Below are 20,487 nucleotides of genomic sequence, written 5' to 3' on the forward strand. Positions count from 1 at the left end.
TACCTCCAGATAAATTCATCATCATTCATAAGCACAAGCCCCCAGCTTTATGACTGCTTTCTCACTCCTAGTGATGAAAAGAATTAATTACAATTTTTTTGATTTTTACAATAATAATAGAGTCCAAGAGAGGCTACTTAATACCAGAATGGTGCACAACATTAAACTGAAAAAAAAAAACAAAAAAAAACAAATATAGCACCAATCAATTACTGAGACCTGTAACTATGTTGTTAACAAAGGATTAGTATGGCGTGACCTCACGTGTGCCTGATCTAAAAGAAAGCTGACACAGCACTTTTTGATGACAGGCTTCAATACTTAATTTTACAGCCTTTTTGGACAAAAGTCAGATATGGCCACTGCACCATGGAGATGATTGATCTAATGCAGCTGTTTTCTGTTTATTTCATTGTATAACATAAAAAATTAGCTACTAACTTGTAGAAAAATTAATTATATAGGTGCCTGTGTGTGTGTTAGTGCGAAAAATGATCCCAACATAATTCAGTTCGGCACTTGTCTGTAACCATTTTGTCAGAATATGATATAGCTGTTTGAATATATGTTTCTTTTTTATAGAACCAAATACTATGCTACTAAAATAGCCAAGGAACAATGCAAGAACTGACCGAATATAAAGTGAATCTGCCTACTGGGACTTACTCTTGCCATCTAAACTTGATTTGTTCAGCCACTACCCTGTACCAAATTTGCTTGATGTTGAGTACTGTACTCCGTATATTACTGTAGATAAAGTTCGAACACAGCTAAAGTACATGACCAAAAGTATGTGGACAGTTAACCATCACACCCACGTGTATCCATTCCAAAGTCATTCAGTAGCATGAGTGAATAGATGAAACTCTGTCAAGTGAGGAGTCCTAGTGTGCAGTCAGCATTCAAGTTCATCTCTAGTTCTTCTACATTTACTCTGGAGACCATGTCTTTATAGATCACTCATTGTGCACACGGGTACTGCCATACTAGCACATTTTTGGGCCCACTACAGTGAGGGGTTAAACAAAAATATTCTCAACAATTATGTGTTTTCAACTTATTTGTGACAAGCCCCTGGGGAAGAGTGATATATGGGTTTGATGGAGTGAGTCGCCGGGTAGCTGGTCACTAAACTAGCTCACGTGTCACACAGATACAAGCGAGATTTCAGTGCCTAAGTCTCAGTTTGAATTATTATATTCTCAACAATGTATTCAACAGTAGCCTGCATAACATGCATACTAAGTCCGATACAGTAACAGCTTATAATATGAAACCCTCCTTAGAGGGTTATATTTTTTAGACATTGACCAATTTTTACGAGCACGAGGACTTGATTTGCATGTAGAATGTAAACACTTCTGTAAGCAGCTCTGGGTAAAGGGCTTCTGAACACAACTGCAAATGGAAAAGCTTAAGACCTAAACTAACGAGATTTGCTTCATCATTAACTAAACAAGTTATATTAACAGATTTGTCCTGTTGCTAATATATTCTAGCTTTCACGTCCATATCATTATTACTAAAATTATATTTAAGCCATTGCTTTAAGTCACAATTTGTGCTTTTACAAAGTGGCTTTTTTTTAACGCTCTGAGAATATGTTCTCAATAGAGTGAGCTGCGTTAAAAAACTGTTAATTAAATACAAATCAATACCTGAACAAATGCTTCTTACATTTACTCATTTAGCAATTATTTTTACCCAACACTATTTACATTAAAGCTGAGCATGTGAAGGTTAAGGGCATTACTCAAGGGGCAAGAAGGCAGTTTGCTGGTGCTAGGATTTGTACTCACATCCTATGATCAGCTGATTGTGTTACTACATACATGTGGGGTCTGTGATGGCTTGTGAGTTATTTTGTGAATCACAATACCACAAATATGAAACTCCAGAATATAGGTTTTGAACAATGACCCTGAAATGTAATGCTTAGATGGTGTTTATAAAGTAAATATTTACTGAACAGACATTTACATACATACATTTCCAAGTCAGACATATTCCCAGCTAAATATCCAGGACAATTAAAAAAAAAAAAAAAAAAACTAGAAATGTTCAGAAACTTAAGAACTGGGACAATATTAATGCTGTACTTTCTCAAAGCTCCAATAAAACTAAAGGCTATAATAATAAACCAGAGAAGCATGTAATTAAAAAAAAAAAGCATAAATATATTACTAAAGAAAGCTCCCGTATAATATAATGAACTAAAATTACTTTAAAAAGGTCTTAACTTGTAACAAAATGTATTTATTAGCCACCAACAAGCATCCAAAAGCACTCAAGGACAGTGGTAACCTCGAGTGAGTGGAAAGACTAACGCTAATCATGAGGCTAACGCTAATCATGTAGCTAACGCGTACAAGAGTAATTATATTAGCTGCCTATTTTTACTAACACATATAAAAGCAGAGAGAGTCAGAGAGAGGTGTAATTAAATTGAAGACAAACTAAAAACGAAAGCTTTTAATACGCTTAAATACTGCAACAAGGGCTAGCTACCAAAGCAAAACTGCTAGCAAAATTAGCCTAGCAATCTAGGTAACTTTCACCCCCATGAAGCTTTATTTCCATAACTGTGAACATTTCTAATACATTGGCCACAAACAAACACTCAAACAAATACAAATACATGTCTTTTGATCAACTCAGAATATATTAGCAATAAAAAATAAAGAAAACAATAAAAAAACAAAGAGGCCGTGCTAACTGTAGCTAATGCTAAACACGGCTAACATGTTAGCCAGCGCGCGCTAAGTCTCAGCAGCGTGTGCAACAATAACGCAAACACAGCAAGTAGATGCCGTGTTTAAAAAGGCCTAGATCTGTCCCGCGACATTACACACATAAAAAGCACAAAAAACAATGAGAACAATCACTATGTTTAATTTAAAAAACGGTGAAGTTGTGGCTCAACGCGAGTACGCCAGTCCCGGCAGACCGCTGCTGTGCCACATCGGGTTATATTACCGTGTGAATGATGAATTCTCGTGTTGTTTTGTAGGGATTTCGGTAATGGCGTCCTTCCTCGCGAGAGAAGAGACTGTGCACGAACTCCACTCCTTCCTCTGAGCTCCATTGCGCTGTAAATCTGAAAAGGAGAACATCAGTACTGCAGGGGAATCCTGCACCTCAAACTTTCTCACTCATTCATTTTCTACCGCTTATCCGAACTTCTCGGGTCACGGGGAGCCTGTGTCTATCTCAGGCGTCATCGGGCATCGAGGCAGGATCCTCAAACTTTCTATATTTTCTAATTCAAATGAAGCTCTTTAGTGAGTCACAACCATGTTAATGACACACAGCATTTATTTAAACAGTCTGGCCTACATGGTAATCCAGACTGTGTAGCAGCTCATAGCTCCAAGGTCTCCATTTTAATTCTGAGATTAATTCTGAGATGATGTCTGTGCAGAGTGTCTCATGTACAACTTATTTATGTAGTGCTTTTTACAATGGACATTGCCACACAACGGTTTTACAGAAATATATAAATTTCTAATGAAATTATGATCACTAAAAAGCAAGCCAAAGGTAAACAGTGGCAAGGAAAAGATGATGTTGAGACGATGTTGTGAATAAACCTTGACAGGAACCAGATTGAAAAGGGAATCCGGCTTCACTTTGGTGACAACGGATAATGAACTTATAGACCATTTCCTTTCTATAACTGTTTATTACACAATCTCCCCTTGTCTAAATGTGTTCTCTATAGGTGCTCTTATGCTAATATGTCTGTGTTGATTTATATAGATAAAATACTAAAGCATCAATTTAGCAGACACCCTTATCTAAAGTGACCTACATTTTATACAACTGATGGTTAAGAGTCTTGCTCAGGGGCCCAGCATTGGCAACCTGGCCTGGGATTCAAACTCATGACCTTATTATCAGTAGGCCAACACCTTAACCACTAAGCTACCACATCCCTGTGGTATAATTAATTTAAAAAATAAAAAGCATAATTGATTTTAAAAAATTGTTACTGTTGATGCTTTAGTTCCCAGTAGGAATTCTGAGTTGACAGGACTGTTTTACTCAACCTGGAGGTCAGAAATTACACATTAAAAGTTTTACATTTATAGTATTAGGTAGCACTAGACATGTGTCCCGTCCTGGGATAGACTCTGGACCCACCACAATTCCCAGTACTAGGATATTATTTGGATGTTGGAGAAAACATTATCAAAACCTACAAGACCCTGCATACTCAGTAACCATAGCTCAGGAAGCGGGGACCCACTACCTGAAGATCCACCATGCCACCCTTTGTAATCACATCCCATTTACTTTATATACACACTATGATATAGATGGTTATTCACTGTCTAGAAGCAGTTTATGTTTCCAAGTCAATGTCAGTGTTTCAGTTAAATTCAGTTGTAACACTGGACATTGGCTTTTATTCTGATCAAGCAGGAGACCACCTGTTTTTTCAGTAGTTCTTGGCTTTCAAAATACTTCTTGTGGTTTCTGCTTGTTTGAAATAAAACCTACACCCACACTGGCTCTTTTGGGATAAAATTGGATACCACTGCTATGAACTAAACAGCAATACTTTCATCTAACACAAAGACATTCATTGTCACATAAAGAACAGTTTAATAAGGCAAACTTGTGCAAAACCTTAGAGACGATTATTTAAAATTCAGGACTTTTTCACTAGTTTGTATTACTGATACATTTGTACAGTATATATACAGTTGAACTCTATTTGTACCTCACCATGCACACACACACAAACACACACACAAACACACAAACACACACACACACACACACACTGTATTAGAGCACTGCATACATCGTCACCTCCTAGCTCATCCATGGTACATTGTGATGTCCAACATTGTTTACACTAGTTACCCATTCCTTTCATAATCACTTTTTTGTGCACAGGTCATGTTCTCTAGATCTTGGTATTTGTGTGTTCCTTCAGTATCCTTATTTCTATATAAATGTAAATAAAAAAGTGTATTTTATGCCATATGTAAAATTGTTGTAGCTTTACATATGGCATAAAATAAAGTTGGCTGATTAGAATAATTATTTTATGATTGGTATAAATAAAAAAGAAACACATTGTGTTCATTTATGTTTTATTGTCTTATAAACTGTTTGCTATCATTTAAAGAGCTTTTGGTCAGGATCAGTTTGTACAAAGGGGAATTCCTCAATAGGACTAGTTGATCCAGATGTCCAACAACTGTCTCTGCAGGTGAAAATCAAAACGGTTCCAAACTCAACTGCAAGCTCTGTGGAGGTGAAAAAAGGGAGGGGAGGAAGAGAGAGAGAGGGAGGGAGGGAGGGAGAGAGAGAGAGAGGGAGGGAGGGAGGGAGAGAGAGAGAGAGAGAGTTAATCACCAGTCTCTACAACACACATGCTAACATTTTACATTTATGGAAGTGTTAAATCTAATGTGCTTTGCATTTTTTTTTTTTTTATCTTTCGAAGTTCGTTTCAAAAGTTTACCTTTATAATATGCATGCAGTTTATTTCTAAATGATTACTGTTCATGACATTGTTGGGACAGAAGTTTTAAAAACAAATAAAAAAGTCTTTTTCTCAAAATCTTACATTCAGATGCAACCTTATTACTAGAACCAGTTCGATCAAAGTGTTAAAATAGAAGAAGAAAAAAATCTACAGTACATACAGAATCCATGAGACAAACCTGAACTTGAATGTGCACTGCGGAGCAAGCTGACCAGAGCTGGCATTAACTGGAATTCGAAAACTCGAGGACTGCCACAGTGTGCACAGGGAGGCACCATCTGATTCATATTTGAAGGAGGTTCCATTATAAATAATGGTGTCCCACTCCAACTGTATCTGTAAGATCCAAAAATATTACCTGTAACTATAGGTGAAGTGATATAATGGTATTGCTCTAACCCACAGCATGAATTGGCGGCAGTCTGAACTTATTTCACCATGAATGATGACAATCAAATTAAAACTGACTGCAAACTGCTGCAACAATCACTTACTTAAGAAAAAAAAAAGGTTTATAGGCAATAGTCAGGGAGTTAAAATAACAGTTATTAACCAGCATATAGTTTTTAGCAGTCAGCCCCCATCCATCATTGACAACAGGATTTCACACCTTTATACCTGGGTAGAGAAACATTTTAGTGTTCACCTGACACTGCAGAGGTAAATGATTACAGTGTAAAATGATAAAGTGTAAGAATGTTACAGCTAGATGCTTCACAACAAAAACACTATCAGAAATTGAAAGATCATGACAACCAAGACTTGAAAACTGAAAAACACAGCTACAAACACAGCTCGGTCACAGGAGTGCTTGCTGTATCGAGGGGGACACAAAAAATTCAGATATCAGAAACTACATGACAAGCTACATGAAAAAGGCCAAAAAAAGGAGATTAGAAATCTGTGAAAGGTAACAACGGGTAAACGTGTCCCTTTTTCTCACTGATGCAAACGCATGGAGCAAGCTGTTATTTAACCTGGACATGCACTGCATTTATCCCATCATGGTTGTTGACACAACATGTACGCAAAGAAGAACCTTAAGCCAGAGTTTAAGAATGTCCAGTGTGAAATATAAGTTATGAATATCCAGAATTAACTGTTAACCCCAGATAAAATATGGGCAGTGTGAATCATAAAACAAGATAATCCTGGATTGGGTTTAGCTGGGGTTTACAAAAAACCAGGGTGAGCCAGCCACTAGAATATAGTTACTAGATAACTAATATAGCCATCTAATAAATACCAATTATAATCAACCCACTAACATCATGAAGAATGAGCTTTGTAGCCTAGGACCATGAACTCACAGGCGAGTGGTTTCCATGGCAACAATTTAAACAGGGCAAACATAAACAGCTAAAATAAAATGTTCCATGACTCCCCTGATTGATTAATGCAAACCATCATTGAGTACCAAAACACATGTACTCGTACTGGAGCTGGAAAAAATGATATCGATGCTTCGTACAGATAACCAAACATACACATATGAATTACTCCAGTTAATGAAAGATTGTCAAAAATTTCTTTCAGTTCTGGAAATAATTATTATCTGACACTATACAATTATCGTACCGATGCAGACATGAAAATATCTGCTATAGTTGTTTCTGGTATTGGCGAGGTTGCACTCTTTGTTTATTATGTGTTGCTTTCTTTCATCTAATAATAAGTTCACATGGAGTCACATGGGGTGGGAAGGTGAAAACTTAAAGCATATTAATCTTCTAACCAATTTTACTGGTTTAAAAAAAGATCAGTCATCGTTATCTAATCTTTCTGACCACAAAACATCATAGAGGTCCATTTATTTTCCATGCCTCATTAATAATAATGCCTGTAATTCACAATGTCTGTTTTCCGCTACCCTAAATTAACTTAAAAAAGGCCATACAGTATCACTTAAATACGAGTCCTCCATGGGAACTGAAAACAAGACGTCATGATTATGTTAAAGAGAATAACTTAATTAGTAATCATGTGATTTGACAGAGGACACTGATAGCCATCCTGAAAGTTTGGCTTTTGTCCACTTCATTAAACTCACCGAAGCACTTGCTCTGGACACAGAGAGATTCTTTTCATGAAACTGGAGAAAACCGCATCTCCGTGTTTGGCTTTGGCTTTTTCATATGCCTCGTCCTTTCCTTTACCTTCACAGCTGAACAACACAACCCAAATATTAGAGAAATAAAGTCATGTCCAAATTGAATCAATAAAGCAACATAGTATAATCATGACACTAGTTCATTATGACGTTATGTCTGAAACACGATTCAGGTGATAATGTCATATGCTTTTCATTGTAAGCAATCATCACTCAATCACAACAAAATTTAACAAGGATAAAATGACCATCAGCTTTATTCAACTGACTTCAAACGCAAAGGTTCTGTTTGTAATCAGAGGAAAGCCAGACGTTTTGATTAATACAAAATCCACTGAAGAATGTCTGGGGTCCTGTGTCTCCGTCAGGCGAAAGGAGAATTAACTTCATCCTGATGATTGTTATTCTCTAGAGAAGACACTAATTTTGGCTTGTGGTTCCTTTAGCTGCTTTTTGTTTAAAATGAATCCGCCCTGAAGAGAATCGTGAGCAAGTGCAAAATTGGCTGGGATTTTTTCCCATCCCGAACATCAAGACGTTCCTTATTAGCTCTTTCTTTGATCCTGTTAGTTGAACTCACACTTGAGGCACACAGTTTAATCAACAAAAGACTAGAATAGTTATCTAATCTTAATTAGCATCTATATCTTTGCCAGAATATTAATATAAACAGTGTCTATAAAAAAGGATATCACCCTGGCACCCTGAATTGGATTATCAGTCCATCATAGGGCACCATGCTGACACATACATAATCATCCCTAAATAGAATGGATAAAAACTGGAAAAGTCATTACATCTTCTAGCATTTCTGGAGGTGGAAGATGACTGGAACACTGAAAGAAAAGCCTGGACCCTGGAGTTGCTAAACTTGAACCTGGGACCCTGGAGCTATGAGGGTAAACTCTACTAAATAAGAAAAGGACCCTGGAGTTGCTAAACATGAACCTGGGACCCTGGAGCTATGAGGGTAAACTCTACTAACTATGCCTCGGTGGCACTTGTATCCTAAAATATGAAAATAATAATCAAACAAAACACCAAAACTATCCTCACCATGCAACCTCCTCCACAGCCATGCCCTCCCTCTCCTCATACTCCTTCAGCAGTCTGTTGGCATGATCCAAGTCATTTTGTCCTACAAGGTCTGCCTCTTCCACCACACTGATGTAGAACGACTGAAAGGTAGGAGCCTCTACAGCTGGTCCAGCACCTTTGACATCTGCTGACCTGTTTATACACATTTCTTGAAGTCTGCTGCAGACTTCCAGGCTTGCTGTAAAGCTATTGGTCTCAGGCTGTTCACTGCCCAAATTCTCCTCTGAGTTCATTCCCCAGTCGTCTGCATCCTCACACCAGTCTGTAGTAGCAACTGGTGTTCTGTCAGAACTCTGACCGGCTGAAGTTTTTTCTATCTCAGACTCCAAACACTGTGAACGGAGGACTTTCCAGCTATGCACAGGAACAATCAAACAGAATAAAATAATAACTTAGAAAAACTGTAACAAGTATTCTTATCAATGTTTCCAAAGAAACTGGAACCTAAACCTTGGCTCACCTTTCCAGCTTGCCATGACACTCTGGAGATGTGCAGGCAAACACATGAATGGTGCGATGATATGAAGACAACGCCAGGGGGCAGTATATCTGAACAACATGACTAAGGAACCCATCACATAGTCTGCAATGGTTATATGCATTAGATACACCAGGTATCGGGTCCTGAAGGAATAGAAATAATACGTTAGTGTATTATATTATATGGACACATAAGTGAAGCCGAGTTACAGTTGAAATCTGACCTGCATTTATTTATATTTTATTTTTTTCCGAATCCATTATTACACCCAACATTTAACTTCTAAGATTGAACCGAACTATAAAAAAACAAAACAAACAAACAAACAAAAAAAAAAACACCGGGTTTTATGTGATGTGATTACACACACACACACACACACACACACACACACACACACACACACACACACACACACACACACACACACACACACACACACACACACACACACACACACACACACACACACACACACCATATCCGCTTTGCCGCTGACCAAACCGGAAACAGCTTTTGCTATGCATTTATAAGCTAGCAGCTTTAGTTTTTTAAGAGATTCTTAATATTTCTCTCTAAAATGTTAACACAGTAGGCTTAAGACATTCCATAAATAAATGCAGAGAGCTAAATTTTTATTCTCCTGGGTGTCTATGTTCCTGACAAATCACTTTACTGCCTGACTAAACTGCTAGCTAGCGTGCTAAAGGACTTAGCACCGTTGCTAAGACACTTCTAGCTACCAAGTACATAACAAGACGGCTAACACCAGCTAGTTTGCTACACAAAACTGAAAGGGGAAAAAAAGTTTCTTACCGAATATCCTCCGATTTTATTTGTGTAATAATAAGTGTCTTTCTTCTTCTCAACAGCACCGTCACATAATCCTATGAGTAGTGAATTCTCCATCGTTTCCTGTCTATGGGGATAATATTAAACCCACGTGTGCCACAACGTGCTCTCTGTTAAACAGCTATAAACAACTTTAGGTACCTTTTTTTTAAACAACACACGTGCACAGAACGTCTAAGGTTCAATCACAGACCAAAATGGGGTTTATAATGTCTTTTATTTATTAAGATGACATACGTGACTTGGGTAAAAATGAAAGTAAATCTCCATTAACCCCTTATAGGCCAATTACACAATATGCACAGCTTTTCATAGAGACCCAGTCTGATCAAGACTGAACATCTAGCAGCCAGCGACACACTTAGCTGTACAATATGTTCCATATACAATCCCAGTACAGATCAACTTCATGAACATAATCCAGCTATTCCAATATTTATTCTCAGTATTCACATGTGTACAGTTTTTATTTATTTATTTATTTATTTATTTATTTATTTATTTATTTATTTATTTATTTGGAACACCATTAGCTTCCACGAGTGGTCGCTAATCTTCCTGGGGTCCATTTTACAATATCAAAACATATTACACACAATCACATTACACTTTTTACAATATGTTATCAAAAGAATAAATACACTTCAATTTGAGTCATTAGACTTAGTTTTCATTACAGATCATACATTTTTTTTACCATCTTTTAAAATAACATATATTGCTTATTTGTCTTACACACATTGACAGTTGATTCCAAGCTACTGAGGATCTAAATAGTACAGTTCTCCTCATACAATTTGACTGTGCAAAAGGAACAACTAGATCACCAGAGCTGACCTTCCGAGTAATATGCTGGTGGCAATACCCACTGTAAACCAATTTATCCACAAAAAATCTGGGGTTGTTTTTATAGATGGCATTATGCATGTAGCACAGAAGACTTATCTTTAATTTATCCTGTACCTTCAACCATACTAATATAGTGTGCATCTCATTCACACTGGTCCTGTACGAACAGCCAAGAGCAACTCTGGCAGCTCTATTCTGAGCAAGTTGAAGTTTTTTTAAGTTTTTTTTACTCCTATTCTTGCTATTTATTGAAGCCACAGAACATGAATAATTCAAGTAACTAATCAAACAGGTTAATGAGACATTCATAAATCAGAATATTTTTGGTAATAATGGGTTGTGATTTCCATCATCATTATAACTATATTACCATGTGGGATGTGGTAGCCTAGTGGAAGGTCATGAGTTTGAATCCCAGGTCCACCAAGCTGCCACTGCTGGGTCCTTGAACAAGGCTCTTAACCCCTCAATTGCTCAGTTGTATAAATTGAAATAAAATTGTAAGCCACTCTAAATAAGGGTGTCTGCTAAATGCTGTAAATGTACAGCTTTACAGCTAAATGCTGTAAATGTAAACATGTCTCCACTAACACCTGTAATTTGCCACATTGAGAACCATTCTGTGAAAAGGTAATAGCTAACTGTACATGCATCATACTCCCTCATAATCACGATGGGCTGAAAACTGATAAATATAGTGACATTACACATTCATTTAATTGTGTTTTCCTACATATTACTGTGATTGTGTCTGTGTCAGCAGTTATCTTTATCAGAATTCCCAAAGACATGCTGTAGTTAATTCATGTAAATGTTTCTTATTAAGAAGTCATTAAAACATTTAACACATTAGTTACAGTAAGTGCAAGACAAGTTAAAACCAGCTGAAGCAGTTTACTTTAATCAGTTAACCAGCTAATAGAAAATGCTGGCCTTTCACAGAGCTGGAGAAGGCTATTACTGGACAATGTTTTAACAAATAAAACCATCATAGAAAGTGTCTGAAAGCATTCCATATCAAACGAAAAATACAGAAATTTGGATAAATTTTTAAACCTTATTGCCTGCATTTTACATATTTTGTTGTTTTGTCATAGGCCACTGTTATCAGTGTGTGATCTTGAGAATGAACGACAAACCTAGCTTATAAATATTCATCAGACTGAAGCTCAAACATTAAGTCCCAATGTCAAGTCACAATATTTACAAAGAACTGGTTTCTGTCTATATTTCCACCTCAAATGCAAATATATGGGAGGGAAACATAACTGTGTTGTGTACTCCTACAGCGACAGCACTGCTGATGTGTAGGCTACATTATTCACTAGTATCTTCATTAGCACTTCCTCATAGCTGTGGTGTGTTTTCTGATTTGTAACCTTATCTGAATTTTCTTGAAAGGTTCCACCTCACCCAGCTCAGCCTTTGAGCACACAAAGTGTGAAGATGAGGTGTGGCAAGTAACTCAGTAAGATCCTCCATGGCATGGTCAGTTTTCACCACTTTCTTTACAATATTGCTAATGCTAAAGTACACAAATGGAATAAAATGGAGAAAACAGGAAATATATGCCTAACTGAAACAGAATAAGGTAAGCTTTATATTCTATTTCCCTGGATGTGACTTGTTCTGGATGTTATTACTATGATACTTGCGTGAATACTTACCTTCAGCAAGTGTTCACAATGGTTTTGTTTATAATTTTCTTTAGACCACCAGTTGTAAATGAAATATTCTCTATAGGATGATTTAAACAAAGCAAATCCTATGATGGCAGGACCACAACCGAAATCTCATCCTCCAAAAAAACACCTAGAATCAGATAACTATCATTTAAAAAATGAACATCACCAGCTTTGGGAAGCTAAGCAGCCATGTTTTGTCTGTGTGATTGGGCTTTGGCATGGGGAGTAACTTCCTTCCTCACTCCATTAGCTGTTGTGAAGTGTACATTTAGTAGGTCCAAAATCGGGTCTAAAACTTTGCTAAGATTCGGCAACAGTGAGTTTTCTGTATTATTTTGAAGTTATGTTAGTATATATGTAAAGCTATTTACAGTATTTCCAGTAGTGTAATATAGTGGCTTGATTATGCTGTTTTGAGCATTTGTTACTATAGGTTTGCATTTATCAAAATAATAAAATCAATCTGTTTTTTTATTTGTTCCCAAGGTACCACTTTTCTATTTTCTCAAGCTTTGAATCACACATATTCATGGTGTATTTGTTATGGCAGCGCATTTGCTCAATCCCTGTAGCTGCATTTTTCTGGTTACAGTATATATTTCATTGGGAAAGAATGTTATCTCTGTGCTCTGTAGCACACCCTGTTTAATAGAGCTCTGCATCAGTTGTCAACATTTCATGCAGTTGTTTAACTATGGTGGTGGCTTAACGTCTGATCTGTTATTACACCCAAAGTTATTCTTAACAATTGCTTCAATTAATCCACAGGAATTGTGTGCCTTTTTTTGCCATTCAGGAAATACATTATTGAATAATGCAAAATCCTATTGAAGGAATGTCTGTTTGAGGATATATAGTTTGCATATTAACCATCAGAGAGCAGTATTGTACAACAGTTCTATCAGACAGCTGAATACTGCACTGCTTATGTTTCATATTTATATTTTTTCAGTGAGCTTTTAAACATCGTTTTGGCAACTCAGCCATGAGCTTCAGTTTTGCATTGAGCCGGGATAGAAGCAATGCTTCAGACACATCTTCAGTCAACACAACTTCATCTTCAGTCAACATAACCTCATCTTCAATTAATGCAACTTCAAAATCAATCTCTGTATCTTCAGCATCAGTCACTGCTCCTCCAACCTCAGCAAATGAATCTCCAACAACAGTCACTGTCATTGTCAATACACTGATAGCGAACTCCACCACAGCCTACCATGGGATTCTGCCCTCTTTGTTAGACAAAATCCCATGTGAGTATTGCTAAACATTTGCCCCTCTGCTCTGCTAACTACCCCACCATCTATCTTTGTCACTCCCTCTCTGAGGATGGAGGCACCTGTTCCATGCAGTATATCTAATTCCACTCCTGGGGCACATTTCTTTCCTCTCACTTTTCACTTGTTGCAAGTTTATCTCACTCTAATCCTGCTGGCTGTGCTCTTGCCTAATGTTTCAGATGTATGTCATAGTGCAGTTTACAGCTACACCACTCTTGTTCCTCTACATGGTCAATATTAAGGATACATTTTTCTACATATTGTATCACCCTCTCTTCTAGTGCCAAGATGGGCCACCTATACGATAATTGCCCTGATCCTCTTGGTGGTTTTAATTTGCGTGCTGTGCTGCTGCATAAAATGCTGCTGCAAAGGAAAGAAAAAGAGAAAAAAGCAGAACCAGAAGATCAGCATGAAAGGACTGAATGGTACCAGTACAGCAGCACTGGTGAGTGAAAGGACATCTTACCCTATCAGATGAATCACCTGGGGAGTTTGGAGGTGTGGTCTTTTTCTCATTGGATGATTTATTTGATCGACAGGTGCAGCCTGAAACGGGAGACGTAGAGTATGGATCTCTTAACCAGCCACGAGGAAAGCTGCTGTATTCCCTGGAGTACAATGCAGCACGTTCAGAGGTCCATCTTAGCCATTTAATCATGTGTGATTATATGAGCTTAATTTAGAGACTGGTGCTGCAGATTGCAAGTCTGATTAAGTATTTTTAGGGATTTATCTATATTCAGGAACATGTTTATAGTGCTCTTGTAGGGATAATCAGTGTAAATGTCTATGCACCACATATGTAATTTATTATATATATACATATATATAATTTTTACATTTTTATAGTATCTAAATGTTTTTTGGTGTTACTTAGATGGCTGTCGGTGTGAAAGAAGCTGCAGAACTAATGGCTATGGACTCATCAGGAACATCTGACCCTTATGTAAAAGTTTACATTCATCCCAACAAGTCCAAAACCTTTGAAACAAAAGTGTTCAGAAAAACTCTGAGCCCAGTGTTTAACGAGCAGTTTAAGTATCAGGTAAATCACAAAAGCTATGATTTTATGATTTTCATTTAGCTTTCCTAAAAGTGATTGCATTCTGTCTTTTTCACATGCATGTAAATTATGTGCTTAGATTTCTCAGAAGGATCTCAGCGAGTCTACACTTGTGATGCAGGTGTATGACTTCAACAGATTCTCCAAACATGATGTGATTGGAGAGCTGAGGCTGGAGCTCTCTGCTGTGGACTGGAACCATGTGATTGAGGAGTGGAGAGACCTGAATGCACCATCAAAACATGAGGTTCTGTGAGGCTAACTCTTAGAGAGGCGGCAGAATTTTACTTCTGCACATTTTTTAGGCAGACGATAAAGTTACAATCATCTCACCTTCAAACCTTCTTTTTCTTACATGTCTGGTTATGAAGACTAAATATTTATATAGCTTCTGCCAGACATTCCCATAACTGTTATCTAAAACATGTTTTATTTGAAACATAACAAGTGAACATCAGTGTTGATATATTATTGATCCAAAGAGGTGTGAGATTATATAAAAAAGAAACTATATAAGAATATCAAACACAGGCACAGTAAATGTATAAGCATAGTGATATATGGATATGTTTGCAACAAACTGCCAACAAATCAGTAGTGTAAAAATCTTTATAAATTTGTTTTATCATACATTTTTAATGCGTACAAAGATAACACTGATTTTTTATTTGATTTTTTTTAATATTTTTCAGATGAAATTATTGTTGTTTAGTATTGGCGCGTCTTTCTTTGTTCAATAAGGAAGATATAAGTATATATTCTGAAAGTGGTTCAGCACCAGACAATTATGTTTGTGCGCACAGCTGCATATGGCCAATTATATAACCAACCTGAAATTATGCATGTTTAATTCATGTTTTTTCTTTTAGAGCATATTTGATTTAGTTGTTACTTCATACATTAATTAACAAACATGTTATATCATGTGTAGTCTGGTGTAGTTAACATTAGCTCTTCATTAGCTCATTATTAGTAAATGCCTTAACTCATTACATTATTCATTGTGTGAATTACTCAGTTGTGAGTAAAATAACAGCTGAATATCTGAGGAGAAATATTTGCTTTTGTTCATTAGTCTCACTGCTACTTTATTTTAAATAAGGTAGATCATGGCTATGTTTATTAATGCATGTGTCATACTTCATTCATTTTTCTTATTAGTTTTCTTCTTATTAGTTGAGATCAGTAGAACTCAAAATCAAGTCAAATAGGTTTAGCTAAATACAGTATTTACTATACCACTTTATAGCAAGAACATCTGGGTGAGATTTGCTTCTCACTGCGGTACGTCCCCACTGCAAGTAAGCTCACTGTGGTGATTCTGGAGGCAAAGAACTTAAAGCAAATGGACATTGGAGGTTTATCAGGTTAGTTGTGGTCTTCTTCTAAGTATTAACTGATCAAGAGAGTGAAGTGTCAATATATCAATGATTATTCTGAATGACAGTAATGTAACAGTGGCATTAAATGTATTTTAGATCCATACGTTAAAATCCAGTTGGTTCTGGACAAGAGGAAGTGGAAGAAAAAGAAAACATCGGTGAAAAAGCAAACTTTGAATCCTTACTTTAATGAATCCTTTACATTTGATGTGTCATTTGATCAGATTCAGGTGGGTCACTTGCTTACTGTGTTTTGGCACACAAGTCTTTTCTTTTTTGCTTATATTATGTTTTACTCTTGTTATTATCTTGAAACAAATTATCTTACCTCCTTTCACTGGCATCATTTCAGTGTCATCAAAAACCATATTACATTTGTTCAGGGAGTTTTAACACTTACAATAACACATGCAATATATGATCTTTTGAGCTTGAACACAAAAAAAACTGATTCAGAATGTAATGCAGGAAACATTTAAAAAAAATGCTGTTTTTAAATTTGTGAGGTCAGTACTTTTGTAAAATTTTTATTTTGAAAATTAAATGATTAATTTTATAATATTTTGTGCATTTAAGCATTAGCATTTTCTTAGAATTTGCATTTGAATTTACATAAACATTTTAGTTTTCATATTTTCATTAGTCTAGTGAACTCTGCGTTTTTGCCTGTTTGCCTGACTTGAATATAGCTCATCTGCTTTGAGCTGAATTTGCATTTATGCCTGGACATTATGGTCAATTTTATTTAGAGAAAATTAATTACTCCAATTGAATTGCTGTGTTTAAGGTTTATTTAATAATTTTTGTTGAGTATAAATGTTTCCTCTATTTACCCTGTATTAACAGCGAGTCCAGTTGGTGATCTCTGTGTGGGATCATGATAAAGTGAGCAGGAATGATGCCATTGGGAAGATCTTCCTGGGATGTGATGCTACAGGAAACCAGCTGAGGCACTGGGCAGACATGCTGTCAAACCCACGGAGGCCATTGGCACAGTGGCATACACTACTCTCAGCCGAGCAGGTGGACTCGACTCTGGCCCTGAAACACACACTGAGAATCCCATTCACTAATAAGACTTTTTGAAAATGTCACCACTTTATTTTTTTGTGAACAACATTGTGCCATTTGTTTTACTAAATAATTTATATAATTTCTTGAGTAGAATAGTAGAATATTAAAAAGTGCAGGTTGGTTGTCCTCAACTGATATACAGTTCAAGAAAATTTATTTGCACAGGTTGTATATTACAGGTTTTATATATACATATATATATATATATATATATATATATATATATACATATATATATATATATATATATATATATATATATATATATATATATATATATATACTGTAGGCTTGTTAGATGCGCTCTATCATGCACATACATGTTGATTTCTCTGGTGGAAATGCACACACACATGCTGATTTCTCTGGTGGCAATAAAGGATAAAGGATAAGGGTTTGTGTGCAGAGTGTCAGCACACATATGGTTTAATTAGGCTGCCTTAATGAAATTTCAGGTCCTCTGAACCAATACCCAGTGCTACAAGGTTGCTGGGATTTCTCACTGATGAATATTAGAGTGTGTAATCAAACCATTTTACTCTGTATGTACATATGTATACCTACTCTGTCACGCAATTATCCAGTCAGCCAATGTGAGATCACTGGACACAGATTCCGTGAAACCGAGCAGTTAAAGATTAGAAAAGACCAGGAGACATTTTTCCAATCATTAACTGTCCAATTTTGCTGAGGCTGTGCCGATTATAGCCTCGGATTCCTGTTCATAGCTGACAGGAGTAAAACCCACTTTGGTTCTCTGCAGTTACAGCTCATCTGCTTCCATGTTTAATGTGCATTCTCAGATCAGTGCATCACGGTTATAACGAGTGGTTATTTCTTAGAAGAAGAAGTAGAAGAAGAAGAAGAAGAAGAAGAAGAAGAAGAAGAAGAAGAAGGCTTTATTTGTTGTCAGAGCACAGGGTTAGCCTTGATACAGTGCCCCTGGAGCAAAGTGGGTGCCTTGCTCAATGGCCCAACAGTGGCAGACTGGAGTTGCAGGGGCTTAAACCCCTGACCTTCCGATTAGTAACCCAGAGCCTTGACCATTTGACCCCACACTACCCTAACCTGTTAGTTACTATAGCTTTCCTGTCAACTCAAACCAGTCTGACCATTCTTTAATCTTTTTCAGCAAAAAGAAACTGCTGCTTGGAACTGATGTTTTTCATTTCTGTAAACTCCATAGACTATGTGTATTTCCAAGGAGATTTATACTTAAACCAGCCTTAAACCATCCCAATGGTTTATACTTAAACCATTGGGATGACTGATGTGAATTAACAGAAGCTTTTGACCTGTATCTGCCAGCTCTTATGTATAGTGCTGCTGCCAACTGAGCAGGTGTACAGATGTTCCTTATAAAATGAAGTGTAAGCAAGTGTATCTCAAAAGCATTTAAATGGTATTAATCATATATGGACTTAAAGGCTTTTATTATCTCTGTGAAAATGTAGCTGGACATTTGGGTATATATATATTTACCATTTGGGTACATATGTTTCCTGTTTTTGTCCCCAAATTTAAATTTTTGATGAAATACCAATATTTTTATTCAGATTTAACACCTCTTATAACTAAATTAAAGTCAGATCAGTAGTAAAAGAAATCCTGCAGCATGAAAGCCTACACTCAGCAGGTATGACCTTCAGGCTTCCTCTTGTTCATACTGTGAACATTGCAGAGCTGTGATCCTCATACAGCAACACAAATGTTATGAGGATATCACTATGAATGGATACTACAGCAGCCTGAAATAAACTGAGCTGAGCTGCTTACAAAGGCTGGCGATCTACCAAAGTCTTACAGTCTGATATCTATTATACAGCTGTTACTTCTAATACATTAATTTGATTAGACAAGTAGAGTTCCAAGACTCCCGATATTTAGTAAAACAGCATTGGTAGTTTTCAGTTTATATGACTATGTTATATTACTTGTCTGTGTTTGCATCTTGCTTATGTCTGAATCAAAATCATGCTGATATTCAGTACAGCAGATGCTGGTAAAATACATGCTATACAAAATGTAGTTTGCTTCCATTCAGTTAGTCATGAAAAGGGAATGCAAGAATATAAAAAAGATTTACCATTCAGGATGCTGCCGCCCCAGTTGCCACCCCAAACTGTAACCTAAAACCACACCTCAGATAAATCTAATACAGTGGACATAATGGATTATGTCTAACTCATATTAAATTGTAAGTATTTTGATTAAATCTCTTAAGTATTAGGAACCATTAACAAAAATATTGAGGCTATTTTCTATCTCTTTTTTTAAAAACTCTGGTAATGCAGAATAAGGTGTTACCACACCATTAGTGTGTTATTTTCCTGCTTTCCCACCCCATAACTTAAAGTCTGGAAACACTTTATTTTTTATATATATATATATAATTCTGTGCAAGTGTGTTTTAGTCTTTCCACTGTCCATGTTCTTAATCCAAGGAGCAGTGTAGTCTTAAGAGATTCACATCTTATCTCGAGCATAATGGCCCGAGATGCAGAGGCCAGCTCTTTGAAATGCAAATCGGATCATTGTACTACCCACTGGTGTACATCTTTAAGTAAGAGTCCATTTACACACACCTTATTCAATCATTACATGTAAGTAATTAAAATAGAGAAAAGAAAATAATTTTAAAAAGTAGCAAATATGTATTAATATTAATATAAGAAGTATAACACATGTCCTGACAGGTCAAAGCAACCATTTACTAATAGTAAAAGCACTCCAGTATATTCAGAGACAGGCTCTAAACCAACCATTCAAAGGTTATTCCCTGATTAAATAAGTTGAATAAAGGACTCGTAGGTGCCCTGGTTATTGTAGGTTATTGTTGTCTCAGACCATGACATCATTGGTGAGCTGAGGTCTCCTGGAAACCCAGAGAGTCTAGCAGCAGGTTAATTATCCAGAACAGCTCAGAAGAGACTGATGATCTTAAACACTGATAACAAGCTGCTCTGAGCTCCATCTCACAACCATTGCATTACATCAACAAGACAAAAGGTAAGTGAAGATGATTAGTTTTAAAATCTTGTATGCTTTGTGACATATTTTTTGTGTAGACTAAAAAATAATCAGAGTCAGGATTTAGTATTTGCTTT

The 20,487-nt window shown here is 36.5% G+C and overlaps 3 protein-coding genes across 7 annotated transcripts in view; 1 reads left to right on the forward strand and 2 right to left on the reverse strand.

Annotated features, from left to right (window-relative positions):
- The window catches only part of LOC113660066 (BTG3 associated nuclear protein), a 47,579-nt gene extending 44,408 nt beyond the window's left edge, over positions 1-3,171 (reverse strand). The window contains exon 1 of one of the 4 annotated variants that reach the window (XM_027173296.2): positions 2,977-3,171. The gene's annotated coding sequence lies outside the window, so the exon portion shown is untranslated. Of the gene's footprint in view, positions 1-3; positions 377-2,976 lie in introns of those variants that run through there. The other 3 variants (XM_047819636.1, XM_027173295.2, XM_027173294.2) reach the window with 3 other exon arrangements.
- A 1,917-nt stretch (positions 3,172-5,088) lies between these two features.
- On the reverse strand, positions 5,089-10,334 carry pdcd2l (programmed cell death 2-like). Of its 2 annotated transcripts, none has more exons than XM_027172980.2 (6): positions 10,009-10,334; positions 9,172-9,335; positions 8,670-9,065; positions 7,554-7,667; positions 5,682-5,839; positions 5,089-5,261 (listed from the first exon to the last, which is right to left on the reverse strand). In XM_027172980.2, the coding sequence occupies exons 1-6, from the start codon at positions 10,099-10,101 to the stop codon at positions 5,131-5,133; spliced, it is 1,056 nt and encodes a 351-aa protein (XP_027028781.2). In that variant the 5' UTR covers positions 10,102-10,334; the 3' UTR covers positions 5,089-5,130. The 2 variants fall into 2 exon arrangements, with proteins under 2 accessions (XP_027028781.2, XP_027028782.2); XM_027172981.2 differs by lacking the exon at positions 10,009-10,334 and adding an exon at positions 9,416-9,580.
- Positions 10,335-12,151: 1,817 nt separating this feature from the next.
- On the forward strand, positions 12,152-18,600 carry syt8 (synaptotagmin VIII). Its single transcript, XM_027173462.2, has 9 exons — positions 12,152-12,484; positions 13,531-13,831; positions 14,140-14,306; positions 14,401-14,496; positions 14,739-14,906; positions 15,004-15,171; positions 16,174-16,291; positions 16,403-16,536; positions 17,153-18,600. The coding sequence occupies exons 2-9, from the start codon at positions 13,564-13,566 to the stop codon at positions 17,390-17,392; spliced, it is 1,359 nt and encodes a 452-aa protein (XP_027029263.1). The 5' UTR covers positions 12,152-12,484; positions 13,531-13,563; the 3' UTR covers positions 17,393-18,600.
- The last annotated feature ends 1,887 nt before the right edge of the window (positions 18,601-20,487 follow it).

This window comes from Tachysurus fulvidraco, chromosome 10 (assembly GCF_022655615.1).
Source record: "Tachysurus fulvidraco isolate hzauxx_2018 chromosome 10, HZAU_PFXX_2.0, whole genome shotgun sequence".
NCBI lineage: Eukaryota > Metazoa > Chordata > Actinopteri > Siluriformes > Bagridae > Tachysurus > Tachysurus fulvidraco.